Source organism: Molothrus ater, chromosome 19 (genome assembly GCF_012460135.2).
Source record: "Molothrus ater isolate BHLD 08-10-18 breed brown headed cowbird chromosome 19, BPBGC_Mater_1.1, whole genome shotgun sequence".
NCBI classification, from domain to species: Eukaryota; Metazoa; Chordata; class Aves; order Passeriformes; family Icteridae; genus Molothrus; species Molothrus ater.
This window is the reverse complement of record NC_050496.2, coordinates 7,779,803-7,800,893: the sequence shown is the minus strand read 5'-3', so window position 1 is coordinate 7,800,893 and position 21,091 is coordinate 7,779,803. Positions and strand designations below refer to the sequence as shown.

The 21,091-nt window shown below is 37.7% G+C and overlaps 1 protein-coding gene across 1 annotated transcript in view; it reads right to left on the bottom strand.

Moving 5' to 3' along the window:
• STXBP4 (syntaxin binding protein 4) overlaps positions 1–21,091 on the bottom strand; it is a 66,870-nt gene that overhangs the window by 11,580 nt on the left and 34,199 nt on the right. Inside the window, exons 21-22 of the mRNA XM_036394295.1 lie at positions 20,676–20,806; positions 4,042–4,099 (exon numbers count right to left, since the gene is read on the bottom strand). Of these exons, the coding sequence (XP_036250188.1) occupies positions 4,042–4,099; positions 20,676–20,806 (189 nt within the window). The remainder of the gene's footprint in view (positions 1–4,041; positions 4,100–20,675; positions 20,807–21,091) is intronic.

Sequence of the window (21,091 nt, the reverse complement as noted above, 5' to 3'; positions counted from 1 at the left end):
GTTTACAGGGGCAAAATTCACAGCTGGTCCTTACAAACTACATACATATGCAAGGAGTGGGTGGGAGTAGGAGGGAGCATAGCAAGGGCCTGCCTAATTTTAGGTGCCAGCCTTATGATACAGAGCTGCCATATGTTAAAGGTGAACACAGTGGGAGGATGGAAGAGATTAACTAGAATGGGTTTTCTGGGGAAAAATGAATGTGTCCCAGCTATGGGGGGGACATAGCTGTTCTTGTGTGATTTTAGACTATCAGGATGAAATCATTAATTAGCATAATGGTGCCTCCCTGAGAGGGCAGTTCTGCACAGACTCTTTCTCCCATTTGAAAATCAAACCCAGAAATTCCTAATTCACAAAATCAGTTCAGTGGCAGAATGAATAGACACTGTTTGCACTGCTGGATTTTAGTGCTGGAGCATACAGCAAAAGTGAGATTTTGTTCTAGTGGTGGTTGGTTACAACACTTTGTAAACTCATTTAACATCTGAACTAAGTCTGGGCAAAACCAGCCACATGAAAACTTCAAAAGTGAATAAGATGGCCTTTCCCCTCTTTACAAAACTTTTCCCATCCTCATGCCTCCCACCTGGCTGTAAGTGCTCTTACACTCATCTGGGTGTAGGTGATACTTTAGCCCCTTTGTGTTTCTGGGACTTACAGATTAAATGTCTGTATGGGACAGAAATGTCTATTAGAAAATCAGTAACTTAAAAAATGCCTTCATCAAACACCTCATAGTAAAATTAATTAATGAACCTTTTAACCTTATTTTGTGGGGTCTCTTCAATGCACTGATCCTCCAAGTTCAAGACAGAGAATAGGAAAATGGGTGAGGATCCAGAAGAGGGTGACCAAGGTGATGAGAGGGTCGGAGAACTTGGCACATGAAGAAATGTTGAAGGAACTGGGTGTGTTCAGCCCACTCTTCTCACAAAGATGTTGGGCACAGACAAGAAGCAATGAGCACAAGTTGCTTCAGGGGAAATTTTGTCTAGGTTAACAAAATATTCTTCACTGTGAGAACAACTAAACGTTGGAATGGGATACCCAGCCAGTATAAAAAGGATTGAGATTCCAAATGTAAGTTGGTGAGGAAACAGGCACCAGTGCCTTGTTTCTCTTGATGGGGCATGAATCTGGTGCCATGTGTGAATGACTGGTGGTATTGCTACATAAAAACACAACAGTGATCGTCCTATCTGTTATTTTAAAGTAAAACAAGTTATCTTAAAACATATATGGGCCCAAATTCCACCTTTACTGCCTGGAAGGAGGGAAGTTACATTTGCAGTGAAGCTGATCCCTATCTACTGTTGGAATTTTTGTCCTTTGATAACTGTTAATTTATTTCATTTTAGTAAGACACTTGAACTAGCATTTTTCCTAGTGCACACTGAGCTTTAACTCAGAGAGGCTTCCATCCCAGTTTGCTATTCCATAGTAAAGCTGTAAAAATGAGCTTAATGCCCAACCCAGGCTCAGGTCAGTTTTAGAAGTCTAAAGGGTGGTTGGTTTCTCACACTTGCAGCACTGACTAGTCCTGACAATCTGGTTGACTGAAAATAATTTACTGAAGCTGAAATGATTTGCTGGATAAAAGTGGTGAATTCAAAAGTTTTCCTGAAGTCAAGATTCATGGACAAGATTCAGCTTTCCCTGGTAGGTACAGGGAGCTGCTCAGCCCGATGTAAATGTTTTATTCATGTCAATTATTCACATAAGTGGGTTTCACTTTAGTGTGTAACACAAGCCAGCTGGTTTGCTTCTTTTAAACTCTGATTTCTCATGCACCTCATATTGCTACACCCCTTCAGAGATATTTATGGAAATTTTACAGCAAGCTGTCTCAAGCTTATGTGCTATTAAGATTCCTTTCTGGGGTGTTTACTGCATTAGATTTATAATGTATAGATTTATGGACTCAGCTACTTGATGGCCCAATAAAGCATGTTGGAACTGAAGGCAACTGCTAATTAAAATAATATTTGATTGTATATGTGTATACAGGAAGTGGGCTAGTCTTGAAATACTCTTAAGCCCCTCATAGCCTTGGCTGGGCTAAAAATGAATGAAAGGATTCTAAAGTAGAATAAAAGGATTGACATTCACAGCCAAAGAGAACAAGAAGGTTACAGCATTAGTACCAGGGCTGTGAAGTATCAACTATTCTGATAATCCCCATTTAAACAATTAAGATTAAATCCTACTGGAAAGGATCAGCTGATAAAATGGCCCCTCAAGCTAAGTTCCTTCTAGAAAAAGGATCTTTTCAGTGTTGGTTTTCACCCTGAAATCTCCACCATTTGGAGATTAGAAACAAGGGACTGTGCAAGCCGTGCTCCTTGCTCCAAACAGTTGACAGCTGATTTCATATACATTACACAGTGTAGTAAGAGGTATGGATTGCCTGGCATGCAAACAGCCTGGCTTACACTCTGCAAAGGCATTTGGAAACAGTGATGAAAGCAAAACAAGGAAATAGTTAAAAATAATATTAATTACTGCAATGTGTTATTGAAATGCTCAGTTAATTCCATTCTAATGAGCTGCATTGAGAACTCTAACACTACTTCAGTGTGGTGACTCCACTCAGAGAAGTTTTTAGCCAGTGGTCATGAAGGGTGATTTCCCACCCTTCTCTGCCATTAAATGGATAAATTTTCTTTGTTTTTCTTCCTCACAAAGACTGACAGGCAGAATTTTTTAGGACAGATTACAGAAGGCAACAGCAATGGAAAACCTGGGCACTGTCACCAGAAGCAAATGAAGAGAGTCACTAACAGTGAGATCTACAAAAAGTCCTGAAAAAGCTTTTTCAGGTGAACTCCTGAGTTCCAATCCGTAGTTGCAACAAGGATAAAATAAGATGCAAAACATTTGATGCTTTCTGCAAATTAGGCTTGCAGCACCTAGAGTAGCTGAGATTCTGCTGCTGCTAATAAGCATCTGCTTGTCACATCTGTAATGGTTCAGCATCCAAGTGCAGCTCAGAAAGACCTGTCTGCACATACCTAGCAAATCCAGCTTTCTGCTGAGATATTGAGATACATAACTATGACAAACACAGGAAAAAACAAACAAAAAAAATCCCATGGGGGACCCAGGGGGGATGCTTCAAGAATGTGTCATTTCTTCAGTTCTAAATTTTATTTGCTTTTATTGATAATACCATCTTCAAGCTCAGTTTCCAGTCACACAGATACAAACCCATAGTATTACCCAGAAAAGAGTCCAGCATCCACCTTAACTTCCCAGCTGTCCTATCATGGCTCTCTGCATGAACAGAGAGCCCAAGGGAACAGTGCTCTATTTTAATAGTTTCTCTTGTATATATTTCCATTGCTATGAAATTGGCTTTTAATTCACTTTCATTTCATAAGCTATTTTTCTACTTTTTGGTTTTTTTTTGTATAAATCTCATGTAGTAACCTACATCTGTCTGAAAATAAAAGGCACCCTTTGATTAGAGCTGGAATGCAGGATCATATACAGTGTGGAAACCTCTGCAGAAAAAAACATGTCTGCTTTAATACATCTTGCTCGAGGCAGCACGGGGTGAGGCAAGGACAACTGAGCAGTGTGCTTGAAAAAGAGGAAAAAAACCCTGCTTTTCTTTGCCAGTTAATGCATCAAGTTCAGTGTTATTTACGTGACTTTTGAAAGAGTTTGGGATAAAATAATTTATTTGCTGCCCTTCCTCTCTTTTAGGAGACTGCAGAACTGTGTTTCCACCTGCAAAACTGTGTTTCTGGCACCTATAAGAATTAAATATGGTGGAAATTTCAGCAGCTAGAATAACTTATTATTAACTAGATAATTATATATATGGAATGGAGGTGAATTATATTTTTCACCATTTCTTTCAGTCTTTAAGAGGAATAATTAAAAAAACCCTATCATATAAATTAATCTTCACTATATTCTAGAAAAAACAGCATACGGTGCAATAAATGTTTCCATTAATTCTAGGACTGAAAATATGTTTAGTTTGATGTGTTTCTATTTCAACTCTGACCCGTTTTCCCCAGAACTACTCACTTGATAAAATATTTGATTCCATCAGCTGTGTAAGCTTCTTCCCATCCATAAGGCAGACCTAAGAGGAGATAAAGAAATAAGAAGCCTCTCAAAACTCAAGTGAAACAGAGAACATAGTTTTGAGATACTGTAAGTTACAATGCTGTCATTTCAAACAATATAAAAAGTTTATAAATCAATTCCTATTTTTGTAACAGATAATAATATAAACAATACAGTTTAACAAATACTTGCTGTGCCACAAAGCTACTAGCTTTGATGATTTATTAACAGATGATACTTTTTGATAAGTATCATTTGATGATACTTCTATTACTAGAATGATGAGTAATACTTCTAGTAGGGTACTATTCTATATTCCTTTAAAAATTAAATTGTCCTAGCAAATCTTTATGTTTTTAATAACTATTTGTTCAAAACTAACTCTTTGTAAGGTCTGAAAAGTGCTGGAGAAAGAAGCATCAGTCCCTGTGTCAAAATGATCCTGCTTTTGTGATACTGTACTGTAAAGTACATAATGGCAAGTGCGAGGTCCTGAAAAACTGTTTTTTTGAGACTAGAAATATATATAAAATTTAAATATGCAATATAAATTGTTCTTTAATTGTTTTGCCTGAAACTCATCTCGAAATTTTAGTGTCTTAGGAGTTAAACTATTTTTGTTCAAGTCCCAGTGTATCTCAAAGACCAGCTCATTAGAACCATCTGTGAGCCTGCTTTTGGTTTAAAACTTTTATTTGGAAAATGTGCTGGACTGCACGCACCATCTGAGCTTTGAAAGCTGCCTCCTCCCAAGGACTGCCCTAAGTGCACATGTTTATTTTTTTAAATTTCTTTTTTAAAAGGCTGACTTTCTTCTGTTGTCACACCTTTGTCCCTAGCGTGGTTCTTCTTAAAAGTCTGGAGAGGGGTAACTTCAGTTCTCCAGTATAAACAGAGCTCATTACAGCCACTGAATCAGGATTGGGCACACTGGAGCTGGTACAAACCTCCTGGGAAGGAATTACACCTGTAGGCACCCAGTGAGGAGCAACAAGGAACCAAAACTCCAGAACTCAGGAAGGGAACTTGAGAAGTGGGAACTAGAACAGCACTGTGATCAGTCAGTACAGCTTGGAAAAGAAAAAACCCATTGGATTAAATTTTTTTTCCCTATCAGTTTTACCCCCATTAGTCACTTTATCAAGCTTTTTCCCATTTTCAGTTAGAACAGATCTATACAATCTGTTCCTCAGAACACACTACCCACTACCTTTCAAAGAGAACAATCCACAGCTACTTCCCTTTAAACACAAAGTAGCTGCTGCGTAGCAGCTCTCAGGCTCTGACTCCATTATGAAGGGAAGAAGAAAAGGATGTTTAAACTATAAATATGCTAGACATGCTCACTGGTTCTTCCTTCCTCTCCCATGAAAGATGGGACCTTTATTCAGCATGGGAATTTTCTGATTATTTAAATGGCTATGGGATTCATCCCTCAATTGCTTCCATCTGCCCTGGCCTTTCCTTTTTCCTCCATGAAGCACACAGTCCAAATAAATGACAACAGATTTGCTCAATTAGGAGTGAAAGCCCAGGATCTGCTCTGTACTCACACAGATCCCCTACATCACCTGTTTCATTTATCAGTGATAATTGCACTTTTTTCCACTGGTGATTTGATTAAAATTATGGCCTTTTTTCCTCTTCTAAATGAAGAACTGTACATAGATAGCAATAACTGATGTTCTGTACTCTTCCCTTACCCACTGAAGACTTCACTTTTCAAATACACTGAATACATTTGTCACCTAGAAATGGAACTCTGGAAATATCTCCAATGCTTTATTTGCCTTTTTGACTTTGTATACATTAGACTGTGTATCCTATCCATTCTTTGTATGCTTCCACACTCCACCTACATCTATAGGTTTTTTAATGCTTTTATTTTCCAAATTTTTTACTTGCTCTCCACTAGGTTTTTAGTGCTGTTCTCTTTATTACTTTCCTTCCCTTTCAGATTTGTACTTCTATTTCTTGTATTTCCCCTGGTAGCTAGGAAGCTCTCATATTTTGCATCGTATTTCCCCAGACACCATCTCCACTTCCTCCAAGCTCACTGTCTCCATGAATCATTCATAAGTTGATCTACTTCCTCCTGCTTTATTTTTTCACACCCTCCAGGGTCAAATTTGTTGTTTGTCCCAGGACTTGCTTTGAAAGGCTGCTAAGCTCTCACCTGGAGTAAATGAGAGGTAAAGGAGCAGACAAAGCAAGAAAAACAGTCTGAAATATACAAGATTTAGCCTACATAAACTCCAGCAATCTCAGATTTCCTGCATATTTATAATCTCTAGTGTGAACTGCTACAGTCTCCTTGATGAATCTTCATAAATAATATATTTGGCTTCAGTTGTCGGCATAGATCATCTTAAGAAATCACAGAGTTACAGTATTTAAAAACTAGTTCATTTCAGCAGAAAATAGAGGGCTTCTTGCTATTCAGATACTTGTGACTATTTACCTTCTGCAAGGTAAAGAAAAGGTAAAATTGCAAAAGCAATTGTGCATGCAAAAGGAAGAGCAGTCTCCTGAGAGAGAGCACTTTAGTCAAAATACACAATAACCTACCAGCATTTTGTTCTGAGTATGTGCATTTAATTAGGGTTAATGCCAAAGAAATGTCTGTAATTCTCTGTGACAAACACAGCCAAAGAACCGGTTGCCGTTGTTTGTGTCCCAGCACTGCTGCAGCCGGGCAGGGTCCCTGGGGACTGCTCCTCCTTCCCTGAGCTGCCAGCTGGGATAACCACTGCTCTGGAGTTATATAAAGCTGAGAGGAAATGAAGCCCTCGGGCAAACAGAACCTTCCTGATCCCCGATAAGTGTGGAGCTCATCGATCTTTATCACCTCCTTGGCTTGACAGGACAAAACCTGCACCAGCACTGACACTGTGGGTCCCGGAAAAAAAAAGAGCTGAGCATCAGCCTGAATTATAAACCTGTAGGAAGTGACAGACATGGAAGAATTTGCCTGCAGCTCCCAAGAGAGAATGTGTGTGCTCTCCCTCAATAACACCACACATGGCATGATCCCTCATATCTCTAAAGGAAAAAGGGGGAAATACAGGTATTAGGGGAAAAGCCTCATTCTCCTGGGCAGTTATCAAACCTAGAAACTGCAATAATGTAGTTGGGTGATTTTTTCTCCCCCCCTAAATAATCTAGTATTATTAAAAATTATTAAAGCAAAAGATATGTGGAGATCAGCAGATGAAAGTACTAAAGCAGATACAACAGCAGAACATTCAGTTGAGTCAACCACTGCAATCCTGACATCAAAATACTGCAGTCCATAAATGCTCTATTTTGCTTAATTTTTGACAAAATTACTCAAAGGAAATGAGATATTTAGAGCCTAGAGTAAGAATATCTAAAATGAATGCACTGTGCACTAGGATTCTATCTAGATTTGCCCTATTTAGATGCTTCTAGATAAGTATGTCTTTAAGTGCTTTCTTTTGGCTTTGGGGCCAGAGTTTAAAACCCTCCTTCCATTACAGCAGGCACCAAACAGCACTGATAAACCTGGAAGGAGAGCTTGGGGACAGCTGCCTCCCACAGGTGCTGATCTCCCCAAGTACTCTTCCTGTGAAACACAAACTGATTTCCAGCATTGTTCACACCTCTGTTATCCACCATTAAAAGGGTCTCTGGCTGTGATTCCCTTCCTGTTATAGGTAAACAGTCAGCATCTGGAATATTAATTCCAGACTGAGTTTAAGGGATGTGGTATCTACCTGCAATGCTAAAGCCACATTGTACACATATTGTAATGGTTCATATGTATCACAATGAACCATTCTTTGATCAAGAAAGAAACAAGGATGTCTTTGTTACATATCCTTTTATGACTTTTTCAGTTGTATGTGTCTTGTTTACATACTAGATTATGGGCCAGCTCATAGCCTTTATTTATCTCCTGATAATTTATTTGTATTTAGTATCGAGTCTCAAAAATGATGGGTTTTTTTAAGAAACAGGAATTACCTGCTAAAAGGGTTTCTGATACAGAAGATTTGCTAAAGGACATTAAAACCAGTTTTCTCTGTCACTTGATAAATGTGGTTCTGAATTCTGATCTCTTTTCAATAGCCATCAATTTCAGCTCTTCTCAACATTTAAACCTTCCTCCAGTGGGTTCAATAATAAAGGCAAAGTTGTTAATTAAGATCCCCAGTGCCTTTGGCTCTTCTCTTCTGAGCTATTTAAGCAATGCAAAGAGGATGGAAAGTTGAAGGTGTGATTTGTTGGTTTTAAGTTGCCTGATTTTAGTCTCCTGAGTGCTACTGGAATATGGGAATATCCCAGAGATGACACAAGAGGTATCATGGTGTGAGAGAGCAGAGGAACTCCTCTCTGTGACTTATGGAATTTGACACAACTAAAGCAAAAATTGGCAGAGAAATAACCACCCTTGAGTGTTCAGAAGGGTGCAGGCACAAAATGGACTTTTATTTTTTGAGGCTATCAATAATATAAGCTGCTTTTAATCAGTAATATTCCTGCTTTTTTGTGAATTAAATCATGAACACTCAGGTTCAGGAAAACAGCTTTCAGCAGTGAATATGCACTTCTGGCATTTGCTTGTGTGTCACTTTAGATCATTTCAAGTGCTCTTCCCAAAACCAAATATGTTTCCTTTCATAAATAATACTCTGCTGAGGGGACAATCCATTCCTTTTTTTCACATATCAAATTCCATTTTAAACAAATTGGTTTTTTCTTTTGTTTTTGGTCACCTAATAAAACAAAGATGACTCAGTAGTCTTCTAGTAGAGACATCTGGGAAATAGTAGCAACTGAAACTTCTGCTGATTTGGACTATGGTTGGCAGATTGGCTTGTGTCCCTTCAGTCTGTTCCTAGAAACCAGGCTTCAGGAATAGTATTTGTCTTACTTTGGACATTCAGGGCATGGTGAAAGATGGGCTTGTGTTTTTCCACTACTTATTAATCATAACTTATTGACCCATCTATGTTGGCAAACTCATTAATCTTGGATTAAAACAATTGCAACTTAAATTTTAGGAGGAGTTATTAAATAGCTTGTGTTTCATGCTGAAGGATTACATGAACAACTTTTAGATCTTTTGGTAATTCTGAAATGACATACTGTTATAAATGTCTTTCTTCTATTCTAATACTTGTCTGTGAAAAGCTTGGTACAGTTAATTAGAAACAGTTTGAATACAAGAGCAATTGCAATTTATGAACAATGACCAGTCAACCGACTAAAATTTAAGGAAATAAAAGAATGACCTCAAACAGCACATGTGGTTAGACATTACTACAGACATTTTCCCCTCCTACCTAACAAGGAAGGAAATCCAAAGTCAGAAGAAACTCTGCTCAATTTGAAGTTCTTCAGAAATGAGTGAGAGCTACAGTCACCTGAGCAATGAGGTTCGTGCTGTATCTTTAAGAAGGATAAAGAATTACCTTTAAAATTGTACCTTTTCAGAAGCTGAATATTGGAAATACAACACAAAAAAAACCCCAAAGTACATATTTTTCAGAGAGACTAATTATCTACTTTCACAAAACTCTTAGGTGCTTAACAAGATAAGAAGCAAACAGGGGAAGTGATGCTCGTTTTAATCTGTGCAGGAGGTTAGTAGTAGTCAGAATAATACAAAATAATTACCTCTTGGAAAAAAAGTAATTCTTTAGCAACTTGGATCAAAAAAAACAAGCTTATTTCAATATGCTTCTAATCAACTGGCTTCCAAAGTCTTTCCACATCACACATTTGACGGTCAGATGTTCAAAAAAGGATTTTGAGGAGGCCAAGATACCATGAAGCTGCTTGTCCCGCAGTATTATAACATTTCAGTCATGGGTGCAATATATTTGTTAATGCATTAGCTCAGGAGAGCATAAACCTTCAAAAGTGAGGGATAGTGGAAGCTGGGAGGGATTTCAGACCAGCTTCTTCTGACCAAACACTGGATTTTGTATAATCCACTGGCTCTTACTATTTGCTTTTAAAAATGCATTTAACATACTGATTATTTGATGCTGATTTTTGTAATTTTCACCGACACTGCTTCTTTCTAAAATGCTACTGGCTATCCAGTGAAAATACAAAACGATGCAGTGATCAACCACTCCAAATTATTTGGCTTACTGTGGTCAAGAATCTGTTGATAAGGTGGAGGCGACACAGAAAAATCAGAAAACTGCAGAATGCAGAAATCCACCTCTTTCACAGAAAAGGCTGCAAAGAAAAAGAAATTATAGCAGTGTTCCATATCCTCCAGTGGCTCCCATCTGTTTGTTTGCCAAGTTAAAGATGTTTTGTTTTATTTTAACGTTAAAGGCTTCTACAGCCAAGTCTCGATTAGTGACACAGTGAGAGAAATGCAGTACCCGAGGATCACAGGGCTGGTACTGCTCCCTGCTAAGGCTGAAAAATGGTAAACACATGTTCCCCATTACATTTTTCTCAGCCCCTTCTAGTTTTTTAAAAAAATATTCCTTTCTATGAATTAATTGCAAGCTTTTTTTTTGCAGTTTCCCACTATTGACTGTTAACATGATGCTGTCCACTTGGGATGAGTCAAGAATGCATTATTGCTTCCATGCTGACTGAACACACTGCAAGTTACAAAGTAATTTTTGAGGAATATTTGCATAAATTAAATTGAAATTAATTTTGTTTATACCTATGAATCTCTAACTGCTGAAGAGAACACAGGGAACACATAATTAATTCTTAAATTAGGGAAACAGTCCTGCACTGGGGAATTTTACACCAATGCAATATAGGCTAAAAAAAGTTAAATTCATGGAAGTACTCTCTGGGGAACATTCTTGTTCTGAATTGGTACAAGCCACTTTCAGATTATTAAAAAGAACCTGGAATAACCCATTCTTATTGCAGAAATTCAAGGCTCTGCACACAGGGCAATTCACCACCAGAACCAGGTAATTAGGAATAGCCTGGAATACTTCACTGTATGTCCCAAGAAATAATTTCTTTTTCCCCAGTTTCCTTCTTTTCTTGCTCCCTTGATTCCTCTGTTCTGGAATTCACCCATCTCCTTCCCTTACTGGATCAACTTCTCTTGTCAGTATCTATTGTGCTACCCACCCCCTTCCATCACTGTCAGCTCCCATTGCTCACTGACGCATGTGATCGTTAAATGCAAGTTTAATTAGAAAGCATTCATTGGTAACAAATTAAAATGACTGCCTAAAATTGGAATTGAGCAGAATTTGTCTGAGATTTAAAAAGCAATAGTATTACATGATATGCCTTTCTTGCTAAGTAATATCTCACTTTTTTTGCACTGATGATGAAATTAAACTGGAGAAGGGGTTGGCACGAACCACCTACAATTGAGAGACAGAACCACTCTCTGCTCAGCTCATCTCACAGCAAGGACTGACCAAAGTAATATTTTTTCCTTTTGAAGCAAGGATTGTAAGAATACATCAACTCAAGACATCCTTTTAGCCTGATATAAAAAAGCCTTCAGCTACACATAGGTAAAAGAAGGGTTTTTAGAAATAATTTTAAACATTTTAGAAATAATGTTAAAAGTTCTTAAAATCTAAGATGGATTTCCTTTTTTGTTACAAATCCAAAGGGGGAAAAAAATCACAAAATGCCTCCATTTAGCATACTGAACTTTACCTGAAGTATAAAGGTAAAATTTACAGTGAAAAGAAAATTTCTGTTACCAAAAACAATACCCACAGCAATCACTAATGCAAGGCAAAAATCTCCCTCCTTAACTCCCAGTTAATGATCCATATGCCTCATGCCATGAGGTAACACATCTAGTGTGAGCCATACATCCATTTTGTACCTCTTTTAGGTCTCCTTTATAAGCACTAAGTAATTATGTTTTCCTCTAGCAAATTCTCCTTAAAACACACTTGTAAAAAAGCTTCCTCTCTCATTCTTGGCAATCAACTTTCCTTGTACTTCTTTCCATTTAAATGAACACACTTGTGTGCCGTATATGTCTGAGGAACTCTGCTGGCCCTCAGCTTCTCACTCCTACCTACTGAGGAGAAGTGAAAAAATGTGACAACTGCAGGAGCTGACAGCAAAGCCTACGAGCCCTCTGAGACAAGATGAGCCCTGACAGCTTCAGCACACACTGATTCCCAACAAAGGGAATGCTGCTCATCCCCCTTCCCCTTGTCAGCATGAATCCAGATCTCTCAGGATGCTCAAAGAAAATGAGCTCAGCACTGCCTGCCAAAAGCACACACAGTGCTTTGGATCAGCTCCACTGCAATGGTCACTTTGGTTTTGGTCACCTTAAATGATGGCACAGGTGCTCGCTGACACCCAGACCCACAGGGAGAACTGGGGTATCCACCTCTGCCCACAACCAGCTGGCTGAATCTGAGCTGTCCCTGCCAGTGCAAACGGGAGGATGTCAGACTTGGATCTGGGACTGACCCCTCAAGGATAAATTCCTGTCTCACCAGGGTATTTTCTGGCTTGCAGACACTGATCTGGGGCAGAGACCAATTCATGCCTCCCCTGGGTATTTTCTCCAACTTGGGAACAATTTGCATTTCCGTGCCACAGAATTTCAGTTTGTTTCCTCCCTTATGTCAAAACACCATGCTATAATGAAGGATTAATATATCAAAATTCTAAGCATTATGTCAACAGAAATTAATAGAGAGACAGTTTAGGAAGTATTTACCATCCAGTAAAATTGTTGAATCTGGAGAGTTTTGATTTCAGCCTCCATAGTTACCAAGAGCAAATACAACTTGTATGGGAAGAGGTACAAAGTCAACTAATTTTTTCATAGAGGGGTCACAGTCTGAATGAAACAAGTCCGTAGACTTTTAATGAAGTTTTTTTTTCAGAGATTAAAAATGCTGGAAATTATCCTAATGAGACTGCACTAATCTTGTTAGGTCATCTGTATTTTAAGATATTATTATATCACTTGTTTTTCATTATTAAAATGTTTTGATTTGAAAGTCAGGACAGGCAGTGCCTATTCAAAAGCTGACTCATCTTTTCTCATTAAAGGTAAGTGAATGGAGAGAGAATAATTTGCTTTTCTAGCAGCAACAACAGAGTTCTGAAATCTAGGTCACATTAAAGAACTGTCTTGAAATACAAGCTTTAGACACTGAATGGTGTTTTTCCTTGCTGTGAAACATGAGGATTAACATGCATATTCAATCACCAATAAATCAGCATGCAACTTGTTCATAACTGATATTTAAATGTATTTTCTGATTTGATCAAGGTCTAAAATTATTCTGTCCTTATTAGTGTCAGCTTTTATCTAGCTTCTCTGCTTGTCCATAATTACCGTAATGTTCTGATACTCAGACACCAAATTAAATAAGCAGGGTCTAGTTCCTGGGCCCTGGAACAACACCCCCAAGTAAGGCCAGTTAGGTGGAAAAGAATGTCATTCCTCACTCACACTCAACAAAACGTGGGTTTAGCCCAAGGAAGGGGAGTTTGGGGATAATTCAGGATTTAAAACCCATTGGTAAAAGGACCTTTCTTTGAAATGCTTTTGAAAAACAAGATTAGAATTTTGTAAGGGCTTGACTGACTGGATCAAATGTCTGAAATAAAGAGGGTGCAGCTGGATAAAGACAACAACAAAGTCTTGTATTCAAGATGTGGATTATCAGCTGCCCAGAGGGAAGTGGGCACACCCAAATGCCTTCGGTTCTGGGAGTAGAAGAAAATCCAAACTTCACAGGAACCAGTAACATGGAGCTACTGGGGAAAGGAAGCACCATTTGGGACATGGTGCGAGTTCATATTAAAGCAAACAAGGTTATTCCATTTTTGTCTCCTGCAGGAAGCTCTTAAGTACAGAACTCAATATAACTTTGATGAATTGGAGAGAAGTCAGAGAAGTGCAAAGGTAAGGAAGTGGCCAGGAGAGATGTGGTGTAGAGAAAAATTCACCAAACTGGTGTCATTCATTTGGGGGAACAGTAAACAGGGTGGAGATGCTACATGGTCTTCAAATATTTTAAATGCTGCCACTAAGAGGAAGTAGTGGGGTCAAGACAGGTAGTAACAGGCTTTAACCACAGTGAGGAGGATTTAAGCCAAAGGAAAAGGTATCTAGTGGCAAAGATAATTAAGGATAGCAATAGCTGGCCCACAGAAGCAGTGGGATATGCTAGACAAATACCTGTTTGTTCGAGCTAATAATCATTTCTGTTGCTGGAGGCACACAGATGCACGGTCTAATTGCTGCAGGTCCTTCCCAGCTAAATCTTTTCTGATGCCTTGTTGGCAAACTACTGAGTGCTACTTTTCTACACTTTTGTGTAATTTACATTACATGCAGACATTTGTTCTGCTTCCCATTTGCAAGGCGTTTTTATGTCTTGTGTTCATGGAGGCGATACATTTTAATTATATTATGCACCAAAAAACTCCTCTCTTGTCTCCTTTAAAGTATTTCTTGTAAACCCAAGGCAATCCTGGCCAGAGAAACAGGGTTTAGAGAATGTTTTCAAGGCTCATCAGACAGCACTTGTATTGACACCCCAACATTAACACTAAAACCAAACAAAACAACAAAACCACAGTGAAAGGTAAAACAGCAAAGGGGTTTTTTTTGGTCTTGTTTTCTTTTTTCTGGTTATTCTGAATTTTTTTTCTGTTATATCTTTTATTAGCCTTGATTTGGCTGCACTGGCATAATTTATTTCCATAACATTATATGCACTGCTTTTAAGTACAGATAAGCACTTTAATATTAGTATTTCATCAATGATGATGCTTACAGCTTGGAAGCCTCTTTTTTTTTTTTTTTTGAGTCAGAGATCACCACCCAACATCAAAACCTCTCCCAGATTATCATAATAAATCTTGTAATTGAAAAGAATATAAAAGAGTCCAGGTTCTGCAGACAAGCTGTAAATCTGTCATGAGACTTTTGCAGCTCAGTGACTGATGATCCAGTACAGCCTGGAAACCACAGCTGTAAGTCTAAATCACCTAAAAATACGTGGATAACCATGCATTACAAAATTAATGTGGATCCAGCACACAGCACTGAAACTTTGCATCAGACCTACAGTACTGAACTGCAGCAATTATGATAAAGAAGGCAAGAAACCAACTCAGTAAAATGTTCTCAGAAACCTGAAAGGGAGCCTATGGCTGTCTGTGCTTCCTCATCAGTCATTCCTTTCCTAATGAAGATTTCCAGGTCAGACAGTGCAAAGGTGCTCCCTGACACTGTTTCGTAGTCCAGGTATTTTTGTTCAATGAAAAGTCACTGCATAATCATCACACAGTAATGATAAACCAGAAGCAAAGAACTTTTACAAGTCACTAATAAACCTGACAGTTACCAAAGGCTGCTGGAGAACAGCATCTCTAGTGTAACACAAAATTCTAGTAATTGTAGGATACTGTCCAGGAAGGAAAAAAAAAAAGCTCCTTTCAGGATTTCCTATCAATAAGACACTTAATCAGAAAAAAATGTAAGTATTAAATTTAGAAGACTTTTGTTAAATCCTTGAGTTTTTGTTGTTCTTACTGATGAATGAACAACTCAGCTGCTTCATGACTCAAATTCCTTTTTAAAATGGGGGTAATAATTTTCATCAAGGTGTAGGAATCGCATCAGTAAAGCAGTTTGTATCAGACTTACTGACTGCAGAGAGAATGGACTTGTCTCAGAGGTTTAGTCCTCCCTTTTCAAATTAATTTTTTTACACACTCAATATCATTTATATTTGAATTATTTTCAATACTGTACAGTATTACATTTCTTAGTTGCAACATTTATTTTCTGTTGCAATGAAACATATTCAAATTCTTGGACAGATTTTCTTTTTGAAATTACAGTTCTATGAACCCTGTCAGAATTACAACTCTTCATTTTTTTTTTTACCAAGCAGGCAAAATTGGACATTTAAATGATTTCCAGAAAATTAAAAGTCTTGCTGCAAGTAAACAGTTATGTAGAAAAAAAAGCTTTCACATTCTTGACTGCATCCTTGTAAAATGATATTAAATATGATTGGATTTTTTTTCCTGAAGATTACAGAAGCCATTTTCCTCGTTATGCAACTTTGAATTTTAATTTTTATGCAAGTATATAAGTTGTACTTGCATAAAAATTAAAGAAACCTTTGGGTTTCGTCCTGTGATCTGATTTGCAATGAATCTAAAGAGTTGCAAAAAAGGTATCAAATTTTTAATGAAACATTCAGATTTTCAAAGGAAGGCAAAAATTTAACAAGGTCTGTAATATAATGTAAAACAGATCTACTTCTCAACTTGGATATAACTGATGTTTATTGTAAAAATTAAAAAAATGTAATTCTGAGATTTCTGTATTTTCTTTTTAATGTCAACTCAAATAAGATTCAACAGCAAAAAGTTCATTGAATAACTTAATCATTTTACTTTTGACAAAAATGAAACTATCTTACCTTCAAGTATTGTTGTTAGGAGGAAAAACAAAAATCAACCTCCAGAGACTAGCAAAACAGTGACATTTTCCTTTGAATAAAACAGTTGATAAATTTTCTTTTGGGAAAACTCACTTCTTCTGTTGTTGTTAAAAGTTTCAAAGGAATAATACATATTAATGTCACCAAATCAATATTTTCTAGTGGAAGTACTGTCTCAGCTAATGTTTAGCTGACAAATATAAGCTTTTTAGCTTTAAAGCACACAGCAGTGATATTAATTTTTTTGCTAGCAAAAACTATTAAAAGGGAGCTGTACAGCTGCATTCAGGATATACTCTGTATAATTTATCTGGGCTCTTCTATTTCTGATTTCAGTAATTCACTGAAATATTTATGGCCTTGCCAGAACAATGAATACACAGAGTTATCTCTTTAGTTGTCATTATGCTGCTTCTTCCCAGGCAGCTCTTCCAGTGGGGAAGGACAGGTACAGTTCTAGTTCATCAGCTGAAAGAATGTCAGAGGTATTCCCTCCTCCCACAAACTGGACCTTGCAGGAAATAATTTTGCCTAATACTAAACATACAAGAAGATACAGCATCTTTAATATCAGGAGCCAAACTAACAGAAGTTAACAGGACATGCCTGTCCATGCCACAGTAACAGCTGGATTTTGATGTACAGGCAAAAGGTAAAAATGGAGGGGAACAGCTGATGTTCTGGCTGATGAACTACAGCCAATTACCTGCACAAAGTTACAGCACTGCTGTGTTCATAAAATACAAGATTCAAGAACAGAATAGCAAAATGTATGAATAAATAATGTATAATAAATGTATAAATAAATAGCATTTATTCTGTTGTAATAGACAAACACACCAGGCCTGCAACAAACAAAAGAAATATGAATACTTAATAATACTGGCCCTTTTCAAAATAGCAAAATTGTTATTTGTGAAGCCTTGCTACAGCTTAGTTATTTGTGAAGCCTTGTTACTCTATAGCTTAGTTCCACCCACACTGTCAAAAACACAGGAGGGGATAACTGACACTTTCCTGACTATGGAATGGTTTTGGCATTTGAACACATTGTAGCTGAAAAATCCCTAAACTGAAGAAATGGATAGATCCAATATTTCAGCTTTTAATGCCAAAGATCTAAGGCATTGCTCAAAAATCAAAAGCAATTTTAACCATCAAGAGAACAGGCACTAATGGATGCTGAGCAGCAACAGCTTCTATTCTCTTCTTTTATCTAGTCAGCATTCAGGGAAATGAATATAAGATCCAGGCAACGAAACTTCTGCCTGTAGGATCTTCAAAATCAAATGCATAGTGACTGGCAAGATCAATATGAGTAAATTAAGTAGGAGTTTTGGAATCTGTATTAATTTGGATATCATTTGAGTGAACTTCAGCATGATTGCCTCATGTCAGATCCCAGGCTGAGAGCAAATTACAGAACGTGATGGGATAAAATAGCTCAAAATTCAGTGCTTGAGCTCCCACTGAGTGGAGAACCTGGCTTCAGAGCACTTCCTGGATGTGGATGGTTGGAATTGTGTCAATTACAGCAAGATTGTATTTTTGGACAGAAGTGTCAGAGGCAGAGGGAGGAAATCAGCAGCCAAAATACTTGAAAGCTGTGTTATATGAGTGCCCATTTCAAAATGCTGATTGCCTGCTCTTTGATGAGGAGATAAGTATGTTCCAGGGTTAATCAGATTTTGGTCATTACCCAGTTCCCAGTGTATTCCTTTTCTAAATTTGTAATAGAAAAGAAGAAAATGCTATCACTATTCTTTGTAGCATGATTTGCACCATATGGTCTACTAAATGCAGGCAGCAACTTCTTTTAAATGCTGCAGTTCTTCACTGAGGCATTATTATCCTCTGTATGATGGAAGTAATTTCAAGTCTTCAGGAGATGCTCACATTCTGTAAAGCAGAACGGCCTCTCAAGGCTTGGTTTCTAAAAAGAGCTTACAGTCCTTAAAGAAGATGAAGAATGGCTCTTTCAAGGGATGAGCCTGATTATTCTGTTTATTACTTCATTATTTGCATTTTGAGGTCTGGAGGATCCTGAAGCAGTAAGCCCTGGAAAACGAGCTGCTGTTCTTTTTCCAGAGTCTTCGCCTGAAGAATCACCAAAGTGCCTTCACAGAGCTGTCACTCAGCCTGCAGAGCTGAAAGCTGATCTGCAGCAGTATCACAAGGCAACATGTTCTTGAAGATTTTCAGGAATACACTGAACTTCTTCAAGCCTCTTCCCTCAGGCAAAATGTCAGCTATTACAGAGGAAGGGGATAGTTTGTGCGGATAACTTATAAATATATAATTTTGACCTGGTTGTCAAGGAAGATTTTTTTACAAAGGAAGCAGTTTTCTGTTGGAAAAACACTCTACAACCTTTTCCTGGCACCCAGACTTTGTTTCACATGTATTGTAAATGAATCAAAGAGGAATTTTGGCTGGGGCTCCTTTACTTCGTATTTACAAGAATGAAGCAAATAATGAAAGAGAAGTTCTATTTAGAAGGTAAAATGTATCACAGAGGTTTCCCAGCCAGACATTCTGATCCACTGAGCAACCTGAAAAATATTAACTCCAGTTCTCTCTCTAAGAATTCAATAACCAATTATTATGCTGTGGACACCTTCCTGGGAAAAGGAAACCCTTCAGTCTGCACTGTAGTCTCTAGTACACTTTGCTCTTTGATGGATGATATTTATGAAATACCACATACACAAGAGCCCCCTTTCTATGACAGTTCATCTGCAAGAAAACTTCAGATCACATGGAAAACATTTAGTGAGAAGCTGGCAGAGAACACTGCAGACAGAATGCTATTACATAGTTCCTTTGCCTTAACTACTTTCTTTTGGAGGGAGAGGGAGAAAAAAGCCAGTGAGGTTTAAAGCTTTAATCTCATACCCAAGCTTGTCAGAGCCCAAATCTATCTGTAATGCTCTCCAAATCAGAATGAACTCAGAAAGATGACGTTCAATCTTTAAATCCTTCTCTGCAGATCTATTTTTAATTCTAAGGTTCATAAAATGGATCCCTGCTGTAGCTCCAGAGCTTTCTAGCATGTATTCTACCTATTATGTTTGACATAACCACATGTTAGAATTCAGCTGCATTTAAAACCAAAAGTTTTCTTTGCACAATTTTCTGTGTAGTGTAATAAGAGCAATTCAGTGTGACAGAACTATGATTATCATTGGTGGAAAACCAATTATCTCCTCTCCTGGTCACTGTTATTCTTTTCACTCCACCAGTAATTCTAACTCTAATATTCTGGACACTTTTGAACAAATTTTATCTTCTTATTTTGCTTTCTTTGCCATGGAATGAGTAATAAATTAATGCTTCATAAATAACATCAAAAAACTATTTTTCATATCTTATTTTCTCAACAACCATTTTCTCAGTCTCTTTCTAAATTAATTCCTGAACAGTCCTTTGATACAAGAATTATGGACAACCATAATTAACCACCTTTCCAAAACCTCCTGTGACATACCATTTATGTTCCCTTTTTGTAAATCAAAATTGGAGTAGAACTGACATGCCTGCTCAACTATAGGCAAATACCATCAAAATATACAATCATTTCAATGACCTGAACCAGGAATTATATGATAATTCAAACCTGTTTCTTAGACTTTCAACTGATGCATTTTATTACAGTCACTATCATGAATTACCATCATTTTCACCAACGGGAACAGCTTTCTGTTCATGACTTGAGGACATACATGGATATCTCCAAATGGAACTGCTGCCTACATTCACTCCCTACAGCAACAACATCTTCATTAAAACACTTTGATACATGTTCATGCAAATCCAGCAGAATAACATTTTGTAAATATTCCAGTATGAAAAACAGAGCATTAAAGTAATGAAATTCTGCTAGTTTTACATGATTCTGGTAATCTTCATATTGCTCACTTTGGCATTAATTTTGTGCTGTAAGTTTTCCTGTGAAGAAATGTACTCTGGAATAACTTTATATTCTAATTATAGTTTGATGAAGATGCTGCCTGAGCTGACACTGAACCTGCTCTGTCCTTCCATGCTAGGAATGATTTATTCAGCCAGTTCACATCCAATTTTAAATGAAATTATCCATTTTCTTGGCTGATGAACTGATACCAGATTTCAAAGCACACAGAGATGGACACACTCACTCACAATCTACTTCCAAAATGGCACGGATGGACTTGGCAAGGTCCCTGGCTTCTGCTGCAAGAGCTGCTGTGACAGTGGGTCCGACCCTTCCCAGCCGAGCCAGAAGTGCTTTAGTGGACAATGTTCTTCTGTCACTAAGATAATAAAAAAATAAGTGTTTATTTGTAATACGATAGAGGAAAGTGCTCCTTTTAACAAGGTAAACTTGTTTTTCTAAAGTGGTTTTGTTCTCACTGTATGAACAAAAAAGATTCATGCTCCCAAATCAGTGAGTTAGCCCCAGCAGCAGTCCTGGCTGAACAACGAAGGCACTTGGAAAGTTCAATTCAAATAACATTCAGAACTCAAAATGCAGTATCAAGGACTCAGAGGGTGTCAGGAAAGGAACTTGAATGGAATTTTCATACCAGCATTTAAGA